Genomic DNA, 19,143 nt, shown 5'->3' with positions numbered 1-19,143 from the left:
GGGCTCCATGAGGATGTTTTAGCGGGGGCATGAGGGAGAGCCCCTGCCACCGTGACAGTCTAGAGGAGGGGAAAGGTCAGCGAGGAGCGGGGAAGAGTGTGGGGCCGTGGCCTGCCTGGCCCTCCCTGGGAAGCTGTGTGGGCAGGCGCAGGGGGCATTACCCCATGGTGGCAGCGTGACCACAGACACGCTCCTGGCCAGCAGCCAGGGCTTGGTGGTCCGTACCAGGCCTAGAAATGAACGAAGGCAAGGATTTGTCCAGCTCCTTCAAGACAACTGTGGGCTGGGAGTGAAGTGAACACCGGCGCGGTGGGGAGGTGAAGTCGGAGGTGTGGGAGGCTGCCCATGAGGGCGGCTGCCCATGAGGGAGGCTGCCCATGAGGGCGGCTGCCCATGAGGGCTTGGAGCAGCGCTGCAGGGACTCTGGCTTTGACTGGAATGAAATGTGAAACCGCTGGTGAGTGGTGAGGTTTGGAGTGGCAGGATCGGAACTTTCTTTAGCAGGAGAGTGGGCCGGGGACAGGAGGCTGTGGACAGCCCAGGGCGAGGAGGAGACCCTTGAGAGCAGGGGTGAGGGGCACGCTGCTTCCGAATCCTCGCAGTGTTAAGCTAGTGGTTGGCTGAAGAGGCGTGTTTGGGGGCTGGAGGCACTGGAGGCTGTCCAAAGCCTCAGACCAGCCCCGGGAGGAGGTGGCCCGACCACGTCCCCAGGGTGGGAAGCTCCTGTCCCCGCGGTTCCAAGCAGGCTGTGGTAACCTCGTGGCTCCTCGCCCTCCTTGGCCCACACCCTCTCTAGCCTGCTGGTGCCTATTCTGGGGGCACTCCTCCTCTGTGTGCCACAGGCTCTGCCCACCCAGGGTGGGTATCAGGAGGTGGGCCCACTTCTGTAGGCTTGGCCTGTGGTGGCACCGGGCTTGCTCCCACCTGTCGGCCCCAAGGCTGGCTTGGAGCAGGCCCTGGGTGATGCCTGAGGGGCTCTCAGGCCGTTTGGGCTGTACCTGGAGGGATCACCGAGGCTCCCCAGTTTCTGCCAGGCCAGGGTCCTCCTGCACCTGGGGTGTGTGCCTGCAGCCAGGCTGGGTACGGTTGCCCTGGTGCCTCCCTGTCCAGGGATGGGGGTGGCGAACCCCAAGTGGGAGACGGCTGCTCTTCCCACTTGCTTTCGAGGGCAGGCCTGGAACTGCAGCCTGGGACTGTCCTAGTCTCCTTGCGTCTCACCGGGCCTGGGTGTTGGAACCATCTCACCCGGGGCCCTGCAGGTGTGTGCAGGGGGGCTGAGGGCTGCTGGCCTCCTGGGCCGTTGTGCTGTTGCCTTCCCAAGGAGAGCTGACCCCAGAGGGGCCTTTCTGCAGGTCGGGCTTGTGGCCGGGCACCTGTCTATGGGCATTTGGGGGTGGCTGTGGTGTGGGGGCAAGGCAGTCCTGGCAGTGGCTGATGGGTGAGACCCACCTGCCACCACCATGGCTGCCTGTACCACCCACTCCAGCCAGAGCTTACCTGCACTGTCTCTTCCCCTGCCCCACACCCACCGGCCTTTCTGCCCTCCCTGTCTCCTGCTGGGTGTCTGCTGTCCCTCCCTGTCCTGGCTTTGGGCTCCCTCCTCTTTCTCTTGGGAGCCACTGCTCTCGCCTCCGTCCCTTCTCTCTCGGAGGCTCTTCCTCTCTGCTGCCCTTGCCCTGCTCTTGTTTTCCTCCCTCTGCCATTTTCTGTGTCTCTCGGCGCACTCTCCGTCTGTCCGTCCGTCTGTCCCTGTCTCCCCGACTCTGCCCGTGTGTCCCTCCCTGCTGCGCCCTCCTGGGCCCTCGCTCTCCCCTGCCTCCCTCCCCTGCCTCCCTCCCTGCCTCCCTCCCCTGCCTCCCTCCCCTGCCTCCCTCGCCTGCCTCCCTCCCCTGCCTCCCTCCCCTGCCCCCCTCCCCTGCCTCCCTTCCCTGCCTCTGCTCCTGGCCCCTTCTCTGCCCCCAGGCACACGGCGCAGCAGGAGACTAACAAGACCATCGCAGCCAGCGCCGGCTCCGTGAGGCAGATGGCTGAACTGCTGCCCAGCTCCTGCCCGGTATGTCCCCGGGGTCTGGGGCTGGGAGGGAGGGAGGCACAGACCCCTATGCCTGTGGTGGGGGTGGGGGCATCACACGAGGCAGGATACAGGGAGGCTGAGGTGCGTGGATGGACACAGCTGGCCTAGCTCTGGCCTGACGTGGCTCCGTGGCTCAGAGCCTGTGTGGATCCGTGGCTCAGAGCTTGTGTGGCTCCGTGGCTCAGAGCTTATGTGGCTCCGTGGCTCAGAGCCTGTGTTCCATCACTTGGGTGGGAGCGGGTATGTCCGCCTGGGCTCCTGATCTCCTTGGCTTATGCGGTAGTGGGGACAAGAGTGTCCTGGGTCTTCCAGGCCGGGCCTTACTGGAGGCTGATGGCCCGTCATCATTGGTTTCACCATCCTCTCCCTTGCCCTGTGTCCCCTCTGCCTGCATCTGCCACCCACAGCCCCTGCACGTGTCCCTCCCCACCCCCCGCCTACCCTCACACCTTGCCAGATGTGTGGGCCTCAGGCCAGACACGTAACTATGGCAGTGGCCACCACCACCCCCACTGTCACAGCCACCACCACCATCTGGCTCAGCTGCCGAGGCCACACCCTCATCCCCACCCTGTCCCTTTTTTTTGAGACGGAGTCTTGCTCTGTCTTCCAGGCTGGAATACAGTGGTGCAATCTCAGCTCACTGCAACTTCTGCCTCCTGGGTTCGTGATTCTGTCAGCCTCCCAAGTAGCTGGGATTACACGATCCTGTCACCATGCCCAGCTAATTTGTGTATTTTTAGTAGAGATGGAGTTTTACTATGTTGCCCAGGCTGGTCTTGAACTCCTGACCTCAAGTGATCTGCCCGCCTCAGCCTCCCAAATTGCTGGGATTACAGGCCTAAGCCACTGCGCCTGGCCCTGTCCCCACTTCCATCCCTCCCCACACCCTCTGTGCCACCACACCAGGTCAGTGCCCAGTCGCTGAAGATTGGAGGGTGCTTGTCACAAAAGATTAAAGGCTGCTGGACCCTAAGGTTTTACGGGGCTGGAGTCAGCAAGCTGTAGCCCGCTGGCCTGCACCGGCTTCATGGCCTCGGCAGGGCTGGGGTTGCAAGGTCCGGCCTGCGGCAGAGCCAGCAGCGTGGACCAGCCGGTCCTGCAGGGGAAATGCATGCCGTCCTCCCTGTGGAAACACGGGTGACGCGGCCAGTGCTGCTTTGGGTGCGGTCAGCAGTGAGAAGGGGTGGAGAGCTAGGCAGGGCGCCGTGTCGTGGGGCTGGAAGGCCGCGTGCCCCCACGCAGAACACACAGTGTGTGGTTCTGTTTGTGTGAAACAGCCAGAAAATGCGAGTCTCTGTTGACTAAAAGTAGAAGCGTGGTGGCCGAGGCTGGGAGCAGGAGTTGGTTTTGGGGCACCTGCAGGCAGGCAGGGCCCTTTCTGGGGCAATGGGGAAGTTCTAAAACTGGGTTGTGGGGATGACTGCACCACCAGAATGACTGAACTCTACACTTCCAGCGCCTGAGTTTTATCAGGTTAAACTATACTGTAATAAAACTTTTACTTAGAAAAGTAGAACTGGTTCAACAGTTACACTAAAAAACCGTGCTGCAGAGGCAGCAGCCCCTGTCCGGTGACGGGGTGGCCGGAGTCTCCCTCAAGTTGAAGGACAGGATCCTGGGGAGCTTCGTGCTGAGCAGCCTGGAGCCTCTCTGTGTGTGCGCCTCTCCTCATGGTCCTGGCCACCCTGCGGGGGCCGCTCTGTGGGGACTGGGTGCTGCCCTGGCTTGTGCCCTCAGGCACTGGTGCCAGCAGCATCACGACCAGCACCGATGCCCGTGTCTGACCTCTTCCTCTGTAGCTTTGTTCTTCGTTTTCTGAGTCAGGTGTGCCTGAGTCACTGTTCATTCATTTATTCATTTCTCCAAGAATACGCCCTGGGTCCCTCTTAGCGAGACACGGTGCTTACATGAGGCGCTGAGGGAGGCCCCGGATGGCCGCGGGTTGCGATTCTGAGAGGTGTTTCCGTGGCGTCGGAGTGGCGTCAGGTGGTCCACACAGGTCGTTTCCTGGTGAAGCGAATGGTTCCTTCATGTGGCTCGGTGGTGCTGTCAGTGCCTACCGCATCTTCGACTTTGTGGGCTGCAGACCTTTGTTGAGAAGTAGTCCGTTCAGTCGTGGGATGAGGCCAAGGCAGTGATAGGCTGCCCCCAGTGCCCCTCGGCCGACAGAGGTTGATCCCAGGCCAGCCCGCCTGAGCCTTGGCTCTCTGGAGTCCTCTGATCGCCGTGGGGTGGGTGCTGGAAGGAAGCTTGGGTTCCTTGGTGCTCCTGCTGGTGGACGGTGCCCACGGTGAGCCAGAGCTGTGGGGCTGGCCCCAGGGCTGTTTGTCTAGCCCCACCCCGGCTCAGTGCTTCCCCAGCTCCCAGTCTGGAGCAGGTGCCTGGCGGGTGCTGGGGTGTGGTGGTGAACTTCCCAGCAGGAAGGAATCGGGGTTGGTGGAACCCTGGAGACGAGATACTGGGAAAGGATCATTCTGGCGGTGGCCTCACCACCTACGTGACCACAGACAAGCCACTGGGGATGGAGGGCTTTGGTGTCCTGTGCTGTGGAAGAGGGTCATGGTGCTTCTCATGGAGTGGGGTGTGGGGCCAGGTTTGCCTGCCTTGAGTAGCTCCTGGCTCTGGCTGATGATGCTGACCCCTGAGCTGGATTTTGTAGTGATGGTGTCCCTCGACATCTGGGTGTACCTGTCGAGACACTAGTGACATGGGGGGAAGAGGCTGATGGCACACCCCATTCTGAGTGTGGGAAGGTGGGACGTGGGTACAGGAGAAGGTGTGGGTGGTGGGGCCACTGGGGCAGGGCAAAGCCTCCCATGCCGTGCAAGCCACGCCCTCTCTTTGCAGCAGGAGCGTCCTCAGCTGGACCAGCTGAAAGCCCAGCTCTCGGATGCCATTCAGCGCTACGGAGTGGTGCAGAAGGTGAGGTGCGGGGGGCGGGGCCTGCAGGCCACGTGGGGCAGGCCTCAGTTGCCGGAGCACCCTCGCAGCTGTCTTGTCCCCGGGTGGGCCTGGTGCAGCCCCCTCCCCAAAGGCAGAGCAAGGGGTTGTCCTTGTGGACAGTCTCCAGGCAGCCAGGATCCAGACTGTGCCTCAGGGCACGTGTCCTGGAGGACGCTTACCTTCAAGAGCCGCCCCACAGCAGCTCTGGGGAAGCAGGAAGAACAGGTCTCACCCTGTTCTGACAGGCGAGGACACTGAGGCCCAGGGAGCTCCCATGCATGGGCAGAGGCCATCCAGCGACTCGCTAACAGAGCTCAGCTCTGGGCCCAGCCCCCGTCCTCTTTTGGGCGTGGAGGACGTGGTCTGCGGTGCATCGCCCAGAGTCCTGCACTCATCTGACTGTTTCTTCTTCCTTCCCTGACTTTTTTGCTCTTCCTGTCTTTCTTCTCTCGTACTTTTTTCAACAGAAAATTGCAGAAAAGTCCAGAGCACTGCTTCCCATGGCTCAGAGGGGCGGTAAACAGGTGGGTGCTGAGTGCTGACCATGGTCAGGGCTGTTGGGGTAAAGCCCGGAGTTCACTGCCATGTGTGCTCCACGGAAGGGTGGGAAGGGCCAAGGGCAGGGCCTCACCTGAGGGCGCCCTGATGCACAGCCTTGAGAACATAGGCGTCTTAACCTTTGGGCTCCGGCACAGCGCCTGGTAGGACTCACCTCCCAAGGGATGACTGATGGCTCCACGTGCCAGGCAGGACTCACTGCTCAGACCAGCCCTCCTGCTGACAGCCATTGTAAAACGTACTTAAAACGCATCACATGTGTCTGGGCGTGGTGGCTCACACCTGCAATCTCAGCACATTGGGAGGCTGAGGCAGGTGGATCACCTGAGGTCAGGAGTTCTCGAGACCAGCCTGGTCAACATGGACAAACCCCGTCTCCACTAAAAATATAAAAATTAGCTGGGCGTGGTGGCGAGCACCTGCAATCTCAGCTACTTGGGAGGCTGAGGCAGGAGAATTGCTTGAAATCCGGGAGGTGGAGGTTCCAGTGAGCCAAGATTGTGCCACTGCACTCCAGTCTTACTCAGTGATAGAGTGAGACTCTGTCTCAAAACAAACAGAAAGAAAACACATGGACACGCATGCAGAAACATGCACACATAGATGAACACAGACACGCAGAGACACACAGATCCAGCATGAGGGAGGCATGGGAGCAGCTGGGAGCCAGGCCTAGAGAGGCACGCATTCCCAGGTAACTCGCTCACCATCACTTCCTTCTCACCCCCAGGACATTTGCCAGCTTCTGTCTAAGCTTATGGAGACTGAACAGTGGTGGTGGCTTATAGCTTTAGTGGCCTTACTGGGCTAGAGAGACAAAAGCTGGAATTGAGGACCCTTAGGAGTAAACCCCGGAGCGCACGGGGATTGCAGCCCTCAGTCTGCTTTCCCTGTGAGGCAGGCTTTTGCTGATCCGTAGTCACTGGTGTGTGTGTGTGATGTGAGAGTCCAACAAGTCAACCAGCAAGCACTTTACAAGAAAAGCTGAACAAAAGTGGGTATCCTCAGAGTACTAAGAAGATGAACGTCGGATTTGAAGGCCCACCCAGGAGGAGGGGCTCTTGCAAACACGAGTTCCAGCTGAGACAATGAGAAGATGGAGGTAAACCAGAAATAGACCAGCCCTGACCACCAGAACCTAAAGCGTAGCCTGGAGTCATGTCTGCACTGTCTGTCCGGAGACGGGACAGTTCTGTCATCCGGAATCTCTGCGATTTTTCATACAGTGTCTGAGATTTAAGCCGAAGTCATTAGGCATCACGGGTAACAGGATCCAATTACTAAAGCCAAGGAGAGACAGTTAAGTAGAAACCAACCGACAGACCATGCAGATATTGAGATAGTTGGTTAAACACTCAGCTTAAAATAACTACAGGGTGAGCATCCCTAATTTAAAAATCCAAAATCCAAAAGGCTCCAAAATCTGAAACTTCTTGAGTGCCAACATGACGCACAAAGGAAATGCTCATTGGAACATTTAGGTTTTGGAGTTTTGATGAGGAATGTGCATCCAATAAATACCATGTAGATACTCCAAAATCTGGAAAAAAACTAAACAATTCGAAAGAAAGTTCAAAATCTGAAACACTTCTGCTCCCAAGCATTTTGGATGAGGGATACTCAACCTGTTTTATTAATATGTGAAGGAGAATAGTAAATGGTATAGATTTTTTTTTTTTTTTTTAGGAGAGTCTTGCTCTATGGCCAGACTGGAGTACAGTGGCACCATCTTGGTTCACTGCAGCCTCCACCTCCCAGGTGTAAGCAATTCTCGTGCCTCAGCCTCCCGAGTAGCTGGGACAACAGGTGTGGGCCACCACGCCCAGCTAGTTTTATGTTTTTTTAGTGGCAACAGGGTTTTACCATGTTGGCCAGGATGCCCCCAATCTCTTGACCTCGTGATCCACCTGCCTGGGCCTCCCAAAGTGCCGGGATTGCAGGTGTGAGCCACCGTGTTCGGCCAAGGGTATAGACTTTTACAGAGAACTTAAATTTTATTTTAAAAAGGGAGTTCCCGTATAGAGCAATATCATAGCTAAAATTAAGAGTTCAGTAGGTTAGCTACATCTCCACGTAGACAAAGCAGAAGAAAGTGAACTAGAAGGCAGGGGATAAGAAAACTTGTATTGATACACTAAAGAAAAAATGATAAAAAAAATCTAAAGAATATAGTTAGAGTCCTAGAGGAACAGGAGAGAGAGAAAATGGTCAAAAACAATATTTGAAGAGGTAATGGTTGAGTTTTCCAAAGCTGTCCAAATACTTCAAGTCACAGATTTCAAGAAGCTCTATGAATAGATAAATTTCTCCTTTTAAAAAACCACCCTTGGCCAGGCAGAGTGGCTCATGCCTATAATCCCAACGCTTTGGGAGGCTGAGGCCGGTGGATTACTTGAGCTCAGGCGTTTGAGACTAGCCTGACCAACATGGTGAAACCCCCCTCTCTACTGAAAATACAAAAATTAGCTGGGTGTGGTGGTGGGTGCTTATAATCCCAGCTACTTAGGAGGCCTAGGCATGAGAATCACTTGAACCAGGGAGGCAGAGGTTGCAGTGAGCCAAGATCACTCTATGGCACTCCAGCCTGAGCGACAGAGCGAGACTCTATGTCAAAACAAAAAACAAATAACCACCCTTGGTCATAGCATAATGAAAAATTTAAAACCAAAGACAAAAAATAAAATCCTAGAAAAGCAGATTAAAACTAGGAAAAAATGTTAAGAGCACATTAAAGTCAGAGAAAAAAGTCACATGATTTTTAAAGGAACAAGACTGACACCTGACTTTTTTAGAAGAAGCAATGGACCCAGAAGACAGTGGAAGTGCGTCTTCAAAGCGCACAAGACCAATAACCAGTCTCCAGCTGCACCCTGGGGAAGACGTGCCTCCGAAATAAAGGTAAAGCAAAAACAGTTCCACCCCCTCCAGGTGGAAAAGGAGTGGCCTCGGGGAAGCACGGTCCCGGCGCAGGGAGGAAGGGACACTGGGAGCAGCTGGACGCGGCTGTGCCTGGGTGGACATCAAGTGGAATAGTGATGATGAGGACTCCTACACATACAGCCCGGTGTGTGCTAGTGACAATGTCCCAGAAGACAGAGGGGAGGCGAACGGTGTTAAAGCGCTGGGACGTCCTTGCATCATCAGAGAAGTCACAGACAAATGGAAGGCAGACTGAGCAAGCCACGGATGAGTGCCGCGTGAGGTAGTGACATAGGCAATTGCTAGCAGGCACCCAGTAGGCAAGTTAGCAAAGCCAAAAGAATCGGCTCTTTGGAAGGATTGTTAAACCCCTGCAAGATTAATCAAGATAGAGAGAAAATACAGATGACCAGTATCAGAATGAAAATGGATAGATCATTACCAATCCTACACATTAAAAAAAGCTGTAGAGTCGTTATAAACATCGATAAATTTGACAGCTTAGAGGAAGTTTTTGTTTTAGAAAGCTATAATTTACCAAGAGGTACAGAAAATCTGGGATGCTTAATATTTATTTTAAAAATTAAATCCGTAATGAAATATTCCACAAAGAAAACTCTAGACCCGGATAGCTGTGTGGGTGAATTCATTCCCATATTTGAGCAGTAGATAGCAGCAGTTTACACACACTGTTACGGAGAATATGCCAGGAAGCACACCCCGCCATGCCTCATGAGGCCAGCAGTACCTTGATTCCAGATTCGTAGGAGGATCCCAGGAAGGAAAATACCGTGCCAGTCTCTCTTATGAACACAGAAACAAAAATCCTAACCTAAATAATAACAATGTAAATCTAGCGGTATGTAGCAGGGTGATACATCATTATAAAGTGGGACTTATTGTAGGGATTCGGGGTTGATTTGCATTCTGGATCTGGGGATGATTCACCACATAATATAGAATAAGTGAGGAACTCTGTACAGATCATTTCAGCAGGTACAGAAAAGTGCTTGATAAAATTCAATACTCAAGGAGGCTAAGAAACTCTTGGCAAATTGGGAATAGATAGGAATGCCTTCAGTCTCCCAAAAGGCAGCTTCAAAACCCTGCGGTTCACATCACGCCCACCGAGGAGATGTTAACCCCGCAGCTCACGTCGGGCTCACTGAGATGTTCACATCTTTTCTGCTAAGATTGAAGAGTAAACTAGGGCGTCTATTACTATCGCTTCTGTTCCCCATTGTGCCCGCAGCTGTGTCCCATGCAGTATGGCATGAAAAAGAAAAGGAGCAGGATTGAGGAGAAGAAACCATGTTCGCAGGTGTGATTCTGTCCGTGGAAAATCTGAACGCATCTGCAGCGTGCTGTCAGAATTTATCAGGGAACGTGGCGGGACTCCTGGAACCAGGTCAGTAGACAGGATGTCACGTCTGCTGGCAAAAGAGAGTTTGAAGAGGAGGTTTTAAAGCTGTTATAATAAATGTATTATAATAAATTTCCTCAAAAAATTCTGTGAAGAGCTGTTTAAGGCCTCTGCATTCAACACGACTGCATGACTGAGAGAAATGACAGATGTAAACCCTGGAGAGGGTGCCGTGTTGACGGAGATGCCAGCTCTCACCCACTGGGTCTGTGGGCTCAATGCAATCCCAGTGCAGTTCCAGCAGGTTTTCAGTGTGGGTGTGTGTGCACGCATGCGTGCGTGTGTGTGTGTGTACGTGAACTGTCAAGCTAATTCCAAAATGTATACGGAAATATGGAAGACCCAAAATAGTGAAGACAATTTTGAAGAAGAACAGAAGGGATTTGTACTATCAGGTATTGGAACACGCTGCAAAGCACAGAAATGAAAACAGTGTGGTGTTTGTGTGAGGCTAGACACACCAGCCCGTGGGACAGAGCAGAGACGGGACACGGAGCACGTGTACATGGCAGCTGGGTTTGTGGCCGAGGTGGACTGCCCTGCCACAGGAGGTGGGTGATTTATTCTGGGCTTCATGTGGATCACTAGCATGTTTGAACTCGGAAAAAAGACCCTTTGCAAACGTCAGCTCACCCTGTGCAGAAAGCACTTCCAGCCGGACCACAGACCCACATGCGAAAGGTCAGACGGTCACCGTGGGAGTCTCCCTTGATATCTTCACAGTGGGCAAGCATTTCTTACACAGACACACAAGTGCCAGCCATAAAGGAGAAGATCGATAAACTTGACTTTGTTAAAATTATACCCCCGGAAGAGAGTGCAGCCCACAGCACGAGAGAGGGCACGTGCTCAACACGTGTGAAAAGGACTTACATCTGTAATATATAGAGATATCTTACAAATCGACCAGGAAAAGGCAGACACCTCTGTTGAAAAACAATAAAAGGTCAACAGCCTTACACAGGCACATCGCAAAAGAGGATTCCAGCTGGCTTATAAGCCTGTGAACATGTACTTAGCAACATGAGTTATCAGAAAAACGGAAAAGAAACCCATGATGAGGTATCACCACACACCACACCCACACACACAACTAGAGAAAGCGCGCGTAGAAACCCCTGCGAAAGCCGGGCGTGGGCCTGCGTGCGGCAGCTGCTTTCTCTTGCACGACCGATGGGGCACACCCCTGCGTCACCACTTCGGAACGCTGTTCGAGAATGTCTGTGGATTCCAGTCTTCTTACCTAGGATCTTGCGGTTCTGCCCGACAGAAATGCATATTCTGTGGGCCCTTCGTATCCGTGGGTTTCACGTCCTTGGATTCCATCAATCACAGACTGAACTTATTTTTAAAACGAGGCAGCTGTTCCGAACACGTACAGCCTCCTCTTTTCTTGTCATCATTCCTGAAACAATGCACTAGAACAACTATGCTATTTACTACACAGCATTTACATCATGTTAAATATTACAGGCAAGCTAGAGGTGATTTAAATATATGGGAGGATGTGCGTAGGTTGTATGAAAATACCAAGTCATTTTATATCAGGCACTTGCAGGTCCACAGATTCTGGTATCTGTGGGAGTCCTCAGCCACTCCCCCATGGAGACTGGGACAACTGTGTGTATTGACAGAAGTCACATGGAGAATGCTCGTAGCAGCACTGACCCCATGCGTGGCACAGCCTGGAACACTGCCCAGTTTGCACCAGCGTGGCTGAATTCATGCCGCAAGGCACTCTGCAGCAGCCGAAAGAGTGACCTGTGGCCACCATGGCCACCAGTGATACCTCGGACATAACGCTGAGTCCAAGCCGACTTCATGCCACGGGGGACTCTACAGCAGCCAAAAAGAGTGAACCCCACTGCTGGACAGTGTTAGAAGTCAGAACTGGGTTCTCCTCTGCCGGAGGCCTGGGATGACAGGTGCTGGAGGGAGGCCTCGGGGGTCCTGGCCGGTGGCCTGCATCTTGGCTGGGGTGTGCTTCCTCTGTAAGTAGTCATAGAGCTGTACTCTGTACCTGGGCATTGAAACGTAGATGCATTGCCTTTTGGTAGAATTTTCTTTTAAAAAGGTGAGGAGTGGTCAGTAGTGCTTCCAAGAAATGACAGAAGGTTAGATTATTTCTAGGAATTTGCAAACTGTAAATGATGAGATGATTTGCAACCCTGTTCCACAAAAGGACTGATGCCAAGTCGACGCTGGGCTGACGGCAGGGGACTTAGGGGCTGCTAATGGCAGGCTGGACAGCCCTGGAAGGGACAAGGGGCACTTGTTGCCTTCCCTGTCTCCCTCCTGCCTGCCCCGGGTGTGGGCATGAGCTGCTCAGCCCGTCTGGAGTTGGTGATCCTGGCTGTGGTCAGAAGCAGTTTTCAGCTGGGTTGAGGGTCAGTCTCAGACCCAGCTTGGGCTCAGCCAGTGAGCAGCATCCTGGTTCCTGGGGCATCACCAGGGAACAGCCCCAGTGGCAGGTCACGCTCCACCTCTGTGCCGCCATGGGCCACCTCAGCCTACATCTCCACCAGAACTGTGTGTCCCCAGGCTGCAGAAGTGAAGACACGCTTCACTCTCACAGACTGGCTGCAAATTCCCTAGACGTGCCTCCCTGTCTGGGGCACAGGGCCGGGGATCGCCCCTTGTCTCTGGGTCCAGTTTCCTTTGATTTAATGTGGGGCTAGGGGAAGCGTTGCCACAGCCGTGTCCATCCTGATAGTCTGGCCTTTGCCTCCAGTAGAGCCAGTTGCTACTTGGAGGAAACAATGAACTACCTGGGGCTCCCGAAGACTGCGCAGCTCCCATGTGAGTGCCCCTCGCCCTGGCCCCTGCCCTCCTCTGGGTCAGAGTGAGCGAGAAGGTGGTCTGCTTCCCAGAGCCTCAGAGAGCCCTGGGCGCCGGCTCGGGTCTGTGCCACCCGCCTGCATTCTGAATGCCCGGCAGAGCTGTGTCTTCTCACGGGAAACCGTGTGCCCCCTGTCTCCGGCACTCACGTTAGAGCCTGTGTCTCTGCCCTACATGTCGGAACAGGGACCCAGGCCCTGAGCTCTGTAGGGAGCAGAAAGCCGCCTTTGTCCGTCTGCCTCTCACGCTGGAAGACTATCACAGGGCCGTCTCCTCTGCGCTGGCCCCAGCACCTTGCCAGCAAATCCCTGATCCCAGCCTCAGAACTCAAGACCCAAATTGGGCCTTTGTGAGGAGAACAAAGGAGCGCTTTGTGAGCCTTTCAGGAGGAGGGCTGCGGAGGGACCCGGGCATCGAAGCCATCTCTTCCTCCCCTGGCTTTTGTCCTGCAGCGCTGGGGAGAGGGGCACCAGGCCCCCAGTCCTCCTGGCTGTGGAGCTGAGGGAGGCTGAGCGCCTGCAGGATCTCCTTGTCCTGCACCCCAACCTGGCTGCCTTCTTGGGCGTCCACACGGAGCCGTGTCCGTACCCCCTCCCACCCCTGCACCCTCTCTGTCCTGAGCTTCCTCCTCCTCCTTCACATGCGTGAGGTGGCGGCAGTCCCAAGGCACAGATCCGTGCCAGGTCTCCATGGGTGCCTAGCACCCTCGGCCGGCAGCTCATGGGGAGCCTTCACTGAAACTCCCAAGTCCAGGAAAGTCGCACAGAACATCCCATGGTGCTTCTCCACCCAGGGTCTCAGTCATCCGTTAGCTGGCCTGGAGGATTTCATCGGAGGAGGGACCACTTTTCCTCCCGCCTCCTCGCCTGCAGCTGTTTGCTGTCAGGGCCAAGGGCAAGCTCCTGCCTCTCCGTCCTCAGGAGCACCGGCGGGCCTGCCCCGGAGACCTCTTCCTTCAGCAGTTCATTATGTTCACCTGGAGGCCTTGACTTTACCCAGGCCACAGAGTCCCAGTCAGTGGGGCTGTTGTAGGCCCTGTCACTACTGGCAGGCGGGAGTCTGTATTCAACCCTCATGCTGCTCTCCAGGGGCGTGTATGGCCATGTCCCCTGGGAGGAGCGTCTCTGCCCACCCGTAGCTCACAGCACTTGACCCTAATGCTGCCCTCCAGGGGCGTGTATGGCCATGTCCCCTGGGAGGAGAGTCTCTGCCCACCCGTAGCTCACAGCACTTGGGAAAAGCTCAACCTGATTTCCCACGGAGTCTGGACGGTGGCTTCTCAGTGTTTCCGCTGTATGCTGCGGCCTCGTGTGCCTCATCTGGAGCTCTCCTCCAGGCGATACTAGGATGTGGTGATGTCAGCTCCGTCCCCTGGAAGCGAGGCTGGAGGCTCAGGGAAGCTGAGGACCCTCCCCAGGCCCATGCAGGAAGTGAGGGGCAGGGCGTTCCTGAGTCCTTGCACCTTAGGAGAGCCTCCTGCTCAGAGGTGAGGTGCGCGCCTGCCGTGCTCTGCAGACATGAGGGTTCAGACCGAGCGGGCGAAGCTTGAGGGGCATAGACCACGGGCTGTGAGTGACACTCCTCCCATTCTCCAGATGAGGACGGGGAGCTCATAGAATGTGCGTGGCACGCCTGGGCCCTCACAGCGGGCACCGGCACTGGGGCCGGAACCTGAGCCCAGGCTCTCTGCAGGCGCCCCGGAAGCCGAGGAGGGGGCTGGAGCCGCGGGGAGGAGGCGTCGGGGTTGCCAGGCTTGGCGCGAGGCCAGCGCCTCCTGGCTCCCACCGCCAGGCACTGCTCACTTCCTCCCGCCCACTCCGGGAAGGGGAGGTGATAATTAGCACCTTGGACGTGTTGCGCTTGTCAACAGATTTTTTAGAGCTTTTATTTTATATTCATCTATCCACGTATTTATTTATTTAAAGGCCTCTGCTAGCTTCTGTGTCAGGGCTGTGTGTAGGAAGAAGTTGGCTTGGGAAGGAGAACCCGGCTAGTGCAGCCTCACCATCCCACCTGCGGGACCTGGACAAGCTGCCCCTTTAGACGAGGGTGGCCATGACCACCCTGGAGGAGACTGAGGAAATGGCAGAAAGGAAGTAGCACCCAGTCTCGTGCCGTGTTCCTCCAGGGGTGGCTGGTGCCATGGCCGTTGTCCCCATTGTCACCAGCCTCGTGCCACATCCCTCCAGGGGTGGCTGGTGCCGTGGCTGTTGGCCCCATTGTCACCAGCCTCATGCCACATCCCTCCAGGGGTGGCTGGTGCCGTGGCCGTTGGCCCCATTGTCACCAGCCTCATGCTGCATCCCTCCAGGGGTGGCGGGTGCCGTGGCTGTTGGCCCCGTTGTCACCAGCCTCGTGCCGTGTTCCTCCAGGGGTGGCCAGTGCTGTGGCTGTGGGTTCCATGTCACCAGCCTCGTGCTATATCCCTCCATGGGTGGTTGGTGCAGTGGCTGTTGGCCCCATTGTTACCAGCCTCATGCTGCATCCCTCCAGGGGTGGCAGGGGCTGTGGCTGTGGGTCCGTTGTCACCAGCCTCATGACGTGTCCCTCCAGGGGTGGCGGGTGCCGTGGCTATGGGTCCTGTTGTCACCAGCCTCATGCTGTGTCCCTCCAGGGGTGGCAGGACCTGTGGCCCTTGGCTCCATTGTCACCAGCCTTGTGCCACGTCCCTCCAGCTGTGGCCAGTGCTGTGGCTGTGGGTCCCGTTGTCACCAGCCTCTTGCTGTGTCCCTCTAGGGGTGGCCAGTTGGCCCTGTTGTCACCAGTCGTCTCAGGCAGAGCTGTGGGGCCTAGTGAGGAGCCCCGCCACCCTGTCCTGGAGGCAGCCGCACCAGCACAAAACCCTCCTAGCCTTGCACCTGCCTGGGGTGGCTTCTGCCAGAAACGCAATGAAAGTGCATGTTTGTGGATCCACCGGTTTGGTGCCCAGCCGGAATCCATCTGTCCATACTCAGTTGTCACCTGTCTGTCTGCCCCAGTGCCTGGCATAGGGTGGGCACCAATGTCTCCCACGGGTATTCCTGGAAAGAAAATTGTGCTAAAAAGGGTGGAGCCCTCTGCCTCCCGTGTGATATCTGGGGTCTTCCTTTCCATGGTCAAGGTGCAGTCCTCTCCCCACCTTGGCCAAGAGAGGGTCCTTGGGCCTCAGGAGGTGGGGGCACCTCACCGGGCCCTGGACAGAAACGTGGCCCAGCCTGGGGGGGTTTGGGGAGCAGCACCTGCTGGGGAGCCAGGCGGGACCAGTGACTGTTCCAAAGGGGTGAGGCTCCCTGGGGAGCCTCCCCAGGAGTGCTCACAGCCCTTCCACTGGCATAGGGACTCTGTGTGTGCCCACCCTGAGCTTCGAGGCATGGTGAGGTGGCTTTCAGTTCAGGAAAGGGCAGAAGATAAGCAGCTTGCAGCCTCCTTGCAGGGCGACCGAAGTTATCATCCCCCGAGCTGGCAGAGCAGGTCCCATGAGCCAATGCCAGGCCACCTAGCAGCCTCTGCCCCAGATGCCCACACACACAGGAGGGGCACAGCAAGAGCTTGGTGTGAGTGGGATGGTTTGGCTGGCAGCTGTATCCCCACTGCCTCTGTGCCTAGTGCTGACAGAGGAGCCCACGGTGCCTTGCCTCTTGGCCTGCGTGGCAGGCTGCTCTGGGTGGGCAGTGCTGTCCCTAGACACAGTGGCCAGTAGGGTCCAGTGGGGAGGGATGAGGCAGGGAGGCTGCCTGCACCCCAGGTTCAGCCTGGATGCCAACTCCCACACATTGTACCCAGATCTCATGCCTAGGACGACACCTAGGACAGTCCCAGTGCCCTCAGATTCTGGGACCTGGCAAAGCTGTTTGCATTGCCTAAGGGCATTGATGAGCAGAGGTGCCAAGCTGGCCAGGACCCTGTGCTCAGTGGGGCCTTTCCCAGAGCCGGGAGGAGACGCTGATTGTGCCCTCCACAGAGGACTGGGGAGACTCAGTCCAGGGTCCGTGGAGATGGGGGTGGGGACAGGCAAGGGAGGGGGCCTGTGGCTGAGTCCCAGGCTCTGGTGTGAGCTGAGTGACCTCCATCCTGAGAGTCCTGTCCCACAGGAGCTCCTATCAGGGCCCACACAGTGTGCCTCCTGCCTCAATGCCACAGAAGGCTCTGAGGCATGGGGCCTGGCACAGGCCTGCCTCTGTCAGATCTCCTCCCCAGACACATGGTGATGCCCACTGGGCCAAGACCAGTGGCCGGGTGAGTCAGCTGGAAGAGCACCTATCCGAACAGGGAGGGTGGTGCTAGAATTTGTGTCAGGGGGTATGTGTGGGCATAGCATGGGTGAAGCTGGATCTGGGGCGGGGCCGAGGCCATCATGGGTCTGCTCTTGAGGGCCACAGGAGGCCGCAGCCCGGCCAGGTTTGCTGAGTTGCACCTTCGCCACAGAGTGGCTTAGGCAGCTGTGAACTTCCTGAGTCTCTCGGATGGTGGGTGGAGGGTCATGATGGTGCCCAGGGGCATGAGGAGCAAGTAAAGGTAGCAGTGGCCAACGTGGCATCAGTGGGCCTGGCACACGTGGCACCATTCATGGTCAGCCGTCCCCACGATTGTCATCTTGTCCTTGTGCTCACCCAATCTTGCTGTGTGTCTGAGAGCAAGTGTGACTCCAGACCCCCACGGGCTCACCCCTGATTAATTCAGCACAGCTCCAGCCCCATCGCTGTCAGACCCCCACGGGCTCGCTCCTGATCGTGCAAGGCTAGCCCCCTCGCTGTGCCTCAGTGTCATCGGCTGTTGTGGAGGCCCCGGCTCCTCTCTGCAGGGCTTTTGGGAAGATCGGACACAGCTGAGCGGAGCAGGTGCTGGTGGTGAGGTCGGGCCTGGCCGGGCTGCTGCCTCTGTCCTCTGCTCTGCCCATTCTAGGTGCCTTTTCCCTCTAACACACACACGGTGTCACATGGTCACACTTTCCACAACCATGCAGGCACTTGCAGTCACACACGCACAACCACACGCACCCTCCTAAGGTGAGGCAGCCCCGCTGGCATGGGCAGGGCAGGTGGGGGGCGCTTGTGGCGGCCTCCTGGTGGGAGGGGAGGAAGGACTGTGGCACGGGATGGCCATCGTCTGTTGTCGCCTCTTCAGTTCAGTAGGGATGTGGGCAGCTAGAGGTGGTGGCTGCAGCAGGGACCCTTCCTGCCTCCTGCCTGCCCTGCTCTCTGCTGGGTACTCCCAGGCCCCTACACACCAGCTTGGGCCTGACGCAGAGGACTGATGGCACCGAGGACTGCTGTCTGCAGCCTTTCCCACTTAACTGGTACCTGGGAGGCCCAGATTGAGGCCCAGTGATGGGCTCACAGCCACAGAAGGCCCCCCCCCAGGACCCAGATCGTCCCCTCAGGGAGCAGATGGGGATAAGTGAAGGGAAGAACACCATTTTGTTGAATTTTAGTATGTAGCAAATAAGTTAACAAGAAATGAAAACAAATTCCAAAAACCTCTCGGGCTTGCTCCCCGAGGCTGTCATGGGAGGGCGGGTTCCTGTGGGTTCCTGCAGGTTTGTGTGGGTTCCCATGGGTTCCTGTGGGTTCCCGTGGGTTCCTGCGGGTTCCCGTGGGTTCCTACAGGTCCATGTAGGTTCCTGTGGGTCTATGTGGGTTCCTGCGGTTTCATGTGGGTTCCTGAGCTTTCATGTGGGTTCCCGTGAGTTCCTCCGGGTTCCTGTGGGTGCGTCTGTGTCCTGCCTGCAGTCCCACCTCATCTCCGAGCCCCGGGCTGCAGCCTGACCCCGGCTCTAACTGGCTTTTTGATGGGGCCTTCAGTGGGCTCACGGCCCCCGAAGTAAGGGGACAGAATTCGTGTTTATGTGCATAGGAGCATTTTTCTGGGGGTTCACAAAGGGGCCTGTGACCCCCAAAAGCTGGGAACACAAGGTAGACTGTGTGCTCTCTGGGATCAGGGCCACGTTTTGCTCTTGTATCCTCTGTCTGGCCAAGGACAGGGTGGTCCTGGCTTGGCGTGGGGGCCCTAGGGCTCACAAGTTCTCCTTGTAGACTGGCCTGGGATAGCCAGAGAGCGGGGCATGTGCCTAAAGGCAGGGACTGGAGTTCACCCGCCTGTGACCCTGGCCCACTGCTCACAGCAGCCCAGCTCCCCTCCTGCCCCCACAGTGTGCTTGGCGTGGCTGGGAACTCTGAGAACCCAACTCCCAGAGGCAAGGGAGCCCGAGGCCTAGCATCTGGGGCCTCATCTCATCTTGAGACAGAACAGGGTGGCCTGCTTGCAGCCACGGGAAGACTTGGGCCTGGGGTGTGGTGGTAATGGGGGTGCAGTGGTGGTAATGGGGGTATCAGTGGTAATGGGTGTTCAGGGTGGTAATGGGGGTGTCAGTAGTGGTAATGGGGGTGTCAGTAGTGGTAATGGGGGG

General features: G+C 56.7%; 1 protein-coding gene across 8 annotated transcripts in view; it reads left to right on the top strand.

Annotated features, from left to right (window-relative positions):
* Positions 1-19,143, top strand: part of TSNARE1 (t-SNARE domain containing 1) — a 133,200-nt gene that overhangs the window by 86,268 nt on the left and 27,789 nt on the right. For 7 of the 8 annotated variants that reach the window (XM_032254556.1, XM_032254582.1, XM_032254575.1 and 4 more), the window contains 3 exons: positions 1,963-2,053; positions 4,925-4,999; positions 5,488-5,544. In XM_032254556.1, the coding sequence (XP_032110447.1) occupies positions 1,963-2,053; positions 4,925-4,999; positions 5,488-5,544 (223 nt within the window). The remainder of the gene's footprint in view (positions 1-1,962; positions 2,054-4,924; positions 5,000-5,487; positions 5,545-19,143) is intronic. The other variant, XM_032254539.1, reaches the window with a different exon arrangement.

Source organism: Sapajus apella, unplaced genomic scaffold (assembly GCF_009761245.1).
Source record: "Sapajus apella isolate SASKATOON/1434 unplaced genomic scaffold, GSC_monkey_1.0 scaffold3, whole genome shotgun sequence".
NCBI classification, from domain to species: Eukaryota; Metazoa; Chordata; class Mammalia; order Primates; family Cebidae; genus Sapajus; species Sapajus apella.
Note: the sequence above shows the minus strand (reverse complement) of the source record. Positions and strands in the feature narration are given on the sequence as shown.